This window comes from Condylostylus longicornis, unplaced genomic scaffold (assembly GCF_029603195.1).
Source record: "Condylostylus longicornis isolate FDR11 unplaced genomic scaffold, ASM2960319v2 ptg000030l, whole genome shotgun sequence".
Lineage (NCBI taxonomy): Eukaryota > Metazoa > Arthropoda > Insecta > Diptera > Dolichopodidae > Condylostylus > Condylostylus longicornis.
The window spans coordinates 8,169,312-8,175,908 of NW_026577999.1; the positions used below are offsets into that span (position 1 = coordinate 8,169,312).

General features: G+C 23.5%; 1 protein-coding gene across 1 annotated transcript; it reads right to left on the reverse strand.

Annotated features, from left to right (window-relative positions):
- Positions 1-1,032: 1,032 nt before the first annotated feature.
- On the reverse strand, positions 1,033-4,717 carry LOC129607959 (rhodopsin-like). The gene is made up of 5 exons (XM_055519234.1): positions 3,787-4,717; positions 2,337-2,454; positions 2,165-2,270; positions 2,016-2,072; positions 1,033-1,252 (listed from the first exon to the last, which is right to left on the reverse strand). The coding sequence occupies exons 1-5, from the start codon at positions 4,510-4,512 to the stop codon at positions 1,114-1,116; spliced, it is 1,146 nt and encodes a 381-aa protein (XP_055375209.1). The 5' UTR covers positions 4,513-4,717; the 3' UTR covers positions 1,033-1,113.
- Positions 4,718-6,597: the final 1,880 nt, after the last annotated feature.

Below are 6,597 nucleotides of genomic sequence, written 5' to 3' on the forward strand. Positions count from 1 at the left end.
AACGAGCTCCAATTTTAACGTCATCATTATTCAGCAAAATAATTTTAATGATGTATAAAATTTTATGGTACGTTTGTCTATTATCCAATTATCTTAAATGTCGAACCCAAAATTAAACAAAAAACCATACTTACTTACTAATTTCTTTTATATTCATATTTCAGTAGAATATTTTGAGCATTTTTCTATGTTCGGGAAGATTCGTATTTAAATGCACTCTCATGAGTAGGTAAAAATTTAATAAATGTATGTTTAGGCAAAATGTATGTTCACAGTTGAAGAGATTCCGTGTTACAGCAACTTAAATTTAATTCTAAATGTTGAACAGACGCTTAATAAAATATGATTTGGAAACCTCACAACAAGAGTTTTCTAATGAATATCTACATTAATTAAAATCTTTTCAGATTTTGCAAAAGGTTTTTTAAAATCAATTTTTCAATCATTCAAAATGTTATTAAAATGTTGTTGACTATTCTATTATGAAAATATTCGACTTGTTAATGAAATTTCCTTAACATTTACAAAAAAAATTGAGTCATGTAAGGTCTCAGTTGTGACAGCTACCATTGTCAGTTTTTTTATTTAAGGATTGAGTTTTTAAATTCTTGTTACATGAAATTTTTTAATGAAAGTTCTTTTGTTATCAAAGATCAATTTACAGAAACTCAAGGATGATTTTAAAAGGGCTCCTATCAAAGTATTGAAAAAACAAACTCCAAAAAAGAAAAAAAAACCCACAATACATTTTTATTAATCAGAATTTTTAATTTAAATTTAAAAAGTCCAATAATTATGGTTTTCAATTATAGTTGCATCTCATCATTATAAAAATATTCATAATTTATTTATAGATGTTAACAATGTATAGATGTTAGATTTTTTCGATGATTCTTCGATTATGTTATTCAATGTTATGTTTATTTTAATGTTATAGAACGATGTTCGTGTTAAAGTGCTTGGATATTTACTTTCGTTCTTTTGTATTGAAATTTCTCCGATTGTATATTACATTTTTTTTTTTGTGGATTATAAGTATAAACAATTTGATACACACATATTTATTTCATTTATTATTTTGTTCAATAATTTTATTTTTTTTTTGTTGCTGGTTTAGTTTCCTTTGACTTCTTCAGCTGTAACAGTTGATTGATTTCCATCATTATTTGATACTGCTTTTTTCTCACTTCCATTTGCGTCACATGCTAAACATGGTATTTTTTCATATAATGCTGCTTGATATTTTGGATGGCTATGAAAAAAATTAAAATAGTAAATAGTTTAAAATATTTAAGAGTAACAATTAATTAAATTTTGGTGAAAATATGCTGTAAACATTTTGTCCCTAAACAAATATCTAAATAAATATTGATTTTCTTACGACAATACAAAATATCTGAAAAATGTGCAACAATAATATTACATGCAATAATTCAATATTTTCATCTGTGTTCTCCTAAGAAATTCAACATATAGATATTGGTGGTTATAGCAATTTGAAAAACACTAGTGATTTCAGACTTCCTCTTTATAGAAGATCGAAAACACAGAATATAGTTGTTTGTATACAAGAGAATGCAATGATTCAACCGTTCACCAAAAAAAAAATTTTAAATATCTAATCTCAATCTGCATTCAAAATATTTACTATGGGATTTTAGTTTAAATTTATTTTTAGTTTGTTCCATTTTCTCATCAAAATGTTTCCAGTTTCTAATCAAAATATTAACTATGAGCAGGGTTGTACACAATTATGCAGTTTATTATTAGTTATTTTTTCCTTTTCTATCCCTCTTACGTACATACCTTCCTGCAATTGAGAAAATTTATTTTTCCCATAAGAAATAAAAAAAAACTGAAAGAATACAAACAGAAACCCAATAATTCCATAAAACTCTGGTATTTCATTACTCGGAGCTTAACTCCCAATTATAGGATACTATACATAATTCAATATATTTTCCGATATATATAGACACACATATTTCTAGATCTATCTCCTATATAATACTTACCTAATAGCATAAACAATTGGATTATATATAGCATTCGCTTTAGCAAATAATGAACCCCTGCAAAAATTTTATTTAAATATATTTGAATATTAATAAATAAATATTTGTGTGTGTGTATTTAATATAATAACATAAATATTTTATATTACCAAATTGTATTTAATGGGGATAATGAAGCTATTTCAAATATTCCAAACCAATTAATAATTAAATATGGTGTCCATGCGACAAACCATAAAGATATTGTTATAAGTGCTAAAAAACAAATGAAAATTTCATAAAAAATTTTTTTGGAATGTCAAAAATTAGTTATTCATATACCTATTTTTGCTAATTTATATTCAGCAGATATATTTTTACTATCATCACCAGATCTTAATGAAGTTACATTCATTTTTTTGGCTTGTTCTCTCATATTTTTTTCATGAGCTGCTACCGCCTGTAAAATGAGTTCTTTTTTAACATTGTTCATATATACACGAGTACCATATAAGGTAAATAAAATAAAATAAATATATATAATATTGTATATAATAAAATTTTCTTGTTAAGTGTATAGAAAACAATATTTTTGTTATACACATTTTTGCCGTAATTTATGCAATTTATGAAATACGTAAAAGAAAAGGAAAATTATATTTTTTGTATATATAGGTTTCGGATTTTTGTACCATAGAATTTTGTGTAAAATTAACAGCCTGATCGTGTATCTCGATTTTTTACTCACTTTTTATTCACTTTCAACTCAGAATTCTCAGTATTTTCTAATGGGTATTTAATTTTCTCAATAAGATTTCACATTTTTTCAATTGAATTTTTTTGGAAAAAAACGAGCAATACCGAGTAATACTTAATTTTCACTCGAAAATTACATTATACAAATATATGACAGTTACTTCCTTTCTTCTCAATTTCCGAGTAAAATAGCGAGATAGACGATCAGGCCCAAAAGTCTTATTTAAATTAACATACTTATATATTAGTGTGTTATTTTAATTTCTTTAAAATTATATTCCTTTTAACAGAACTTTTGGGCTAAACGATGGGACTACAAAATGTAATAATTATTTCTAATTTACATTTTACTTTCGTAAATAGTTCGTATATATATATACATAAGGTAAACGAAGATTAAATAGGATTAAACACTTTATATATTTTTTATAAGTCTATAAGACTATCTGCTTACATTGATAGAAAATAGTATTTTTACCATAGTATTAAAAAATTAATTCGAATTTAATGAGATTAAAATTTGTAATCATTCATTGTTTTTTCATTTAAATTTTTCGTTTTTATGTTTAAATCCCATATATTATCAGTTTTAAGTAGAATAAAACTATAATGTTTATATGTATATACTCTGTAATGGAAAAAAACATACAAAGAAGAAATGGATTAAATATAATGTTGCTGGCAGTTCGTACGTATCCATACATACGTACTACTTAGATGCGCAGTAAATATGATCAAATATGGAAAAATAATTGAAAAGAGGTTCAAATTATTTAAAAAATACTAAAATATTTAACATTTATTTGTAATAGGATGCAGTTATATTGTCATACGAAATAAATGCTATGATAATTCTCTAATTTAATTTAGAAGAAATAAGTATCAGAAGATAATATGAACCGTATATTAGAATTTTTTTAAAAATTTCTCAATACATTTATTTCATCTTAGATTCTAGTTCAATCAAACAAATTTGACATATATATAAAGGACATATTATATATAGTGTTATATATTTGAAATGATTCCAACTTACCTTAATAATATAATAATATGCATAGATAATTGAAAATAATGGTATAAAATACACAAAAATTGAATATGAAACAATATAAGAACGACTTAACCAATCTTTTGAAAAATAATCTGTACCACATGCTGACATATTACCCTCTGGTACATAACGATTCCAACCAAATACTGGTGCAATTGTCCATGCCAAATTAAATAACCATATTGCTAAAATTTTTATAATTGCCATAGTTATTGTTAATGGTTTTGCTGCCATTCCTTTTGCAATAACATTATATCTATCATTTGCTATTAATACCATTGACCATATTGATGTACAACCAAATAATGAACCACACATACCATATATTTGACACATTAATGGACCAAAAACCCATGTTTCATTATAACAATTAACTAAAAATGGTGGTGCCATTGTAAACATCATTAGAAAATCAGATATAGCTAAATTAACAACATATAAATTTGATGGTGTCCTTAATGTTCTCGTTGATGTAAATACATATATAACAATAAAATTTCCACTTAATGATAATATTGCTAATATACACATTACAAACATTAATATACCATGCCATAATGGATTTAACGGTGGAAATTGATACCAATAATTATCAATCAAATGTAAAACATCTGGTAAAACAATATCAACAACAGATATATTGCCACTTGGTGAACGCGAATATTCATATTTTGGACTATCAAATTTTAAATTCATTTTTAAATTCATCCTTTATATACAAAATAAATGTATATGATTGTACAGCATTAATTGCAATTTTTTTTAGTTTTTTTTTGTTTTTTATTTTATTGATATTTAAACCAAGTCAATTAATTACTTAAAATAAAAAAAAATAAAAATAAAATAATAATTTCGGAAAATTAACGTTTCAGTTTACTCGTTATTTTTGGCTTATTTAATTAAATAGAGCCGATAATATTTCGAATTTAATGTCGCAACTAAGATTATTCATAAAATTGACAACCTTTTTATATTAAAATAATCCAAATCCGTTGATTCAATTAGTCTTAAATAAAAGAAGAGAAATTAAAAATATAAGAAAATTTTCTTAATTAACATTAAAACACATTGAAGTGCTGACAAATTTTCTTTATACCATTTTATTCTCTATATATATTTTATCGTTTTTAATATCTTATTAGCAATATGCAATATTATGCATTTATATATATATATATATATATATTAGGTATAATATAAAACCTCTTGATTCATGGGTATATAGTAACATATATATATGAATGTATGGATATTGAAGAAATTTATATAATATCCGTAGAAATCTAAATTTAATTCAAAGTAAGTATGTATAATTCAAGTTAGATCAATATATAAAACCACATTTAAATGATTACATATGCAATATTGCAACGTAATAAGGCGTTGTTTAGTAACAGACAGACTATTATAATCATTTGTATACATAACATTTATATACAAATAATTTTATATTACACATTTAGTATTAATCTTGAAATTTTATTATTCCATCTTCTAATAATAGTACTACTATAACAATATATTTACCGTTAAACAGCCATTTTTATGTAAAAATTCGAAAATATTGTTGTATTTATAATGTGTGTATATGTATATATTTCATATTATGACATATTGACAATTCTCTTGTACCATTATGATGCCTAATTTCAGTAGTCATATTATAAAAGATACAAAATTAGTTTATGAAGTTACGATTACTTGCTAAAATGATAAAAACTGTCTGACTCCAAATATATTTCTATAACAAGTTAGTATTGAAATTAATTAACAAGTTAGTATTGTAGGGGAAACTGGAGCACATTCGCCAGTAGAGCACATACGTGCGTCAGGCAATTTTTCTCTTTAACTAAAAATAAAACATAATTTTAATCATACAACTTTATGGCTACATAATTCGAACTTCTAGATTAGATCGTAATTTTTTATAGTATAGGCACATTCGATTATTAGACCTTATGTTAGCGACAAAAATTTGTGATATATTCGATTCAAAAGTAATTTATTTTTAATTTAAGGATTTTTTAATTTATTATATTAATACTGATAATTTATTCTTATTTCTTTTACAAAATTCTAAAAGAAAAATTTTAAAAGAATGCGTATTTTATTTGGATATCATTTGAGATAATTTATCTGTATACTTAAATTCTATAATATTAAAATTCCAAGCCAGACAGAATATGAAATATTTATAATAAAATTATATATGTGTAAATAATGTAAAAAATGTATGCATTATATAGGCAAAGGTAAAAAACATGACGAAGAGACACAATATTAAACTAGGCAACATTTTTCTACATACAAATATAAACATAGGCTATAACTAAAGTGAAAATTTAAAAATTATTAAGACATAATTTAAGTGTTAATTTCTCTAATCAAAATTTTTATCTCTAACCAGAATGAAACGAATTGAAATTTAATATGAAAATAATTAGTATAATTATTAAGTTGTATTGCAAGAAGTATGAAACTAAATACCATTATGCAGGTTAGTTCTTATATACCTGCCGGATTAGAAGTAAACAAATAAAATTTATACATTTACATATGTACATGTGGGTATGTATATATTTTCATACTTATTCACATTTAAATATTATTTATTTATAATATGTATTAACATACATAAGAACTTAGTGTCGAAGGTAAGAGTAGAAAGTCAATGTAAATTTATATTATTACAAAAGAACGAGTATGTAGGTAAGTATATAATAAAAAAACAAATATATATTGATAAATAATTGAAGTTCAAGTCTAAATTTAAATTTTTAAGCTTATTTTACT

Bases quoted from the DNA above. Each gene is read 5' to 3' on its own strand.
- LOC129607959 (XM_055519234.1), bottom strand. From the start codon at position 4,512: ATGAATTTAAAAATGAATTTAAAATTTGATAGTCCAAAATATGAATAT. The intron at 2,271-2,336 runs GTATATGAATAA...TTTGTTTTTTAG, and splicing joins ATATAAATTAGCAAAAATAG to CACTTATAACAATATCTTTA. The intron at 2,073-2,164 runs GTAATATAAAAT...AAATTTTTGCAG, and splicing joins TCCCCATTAAATACAATTTG to GGGTTCATTATTTGCTAAAG.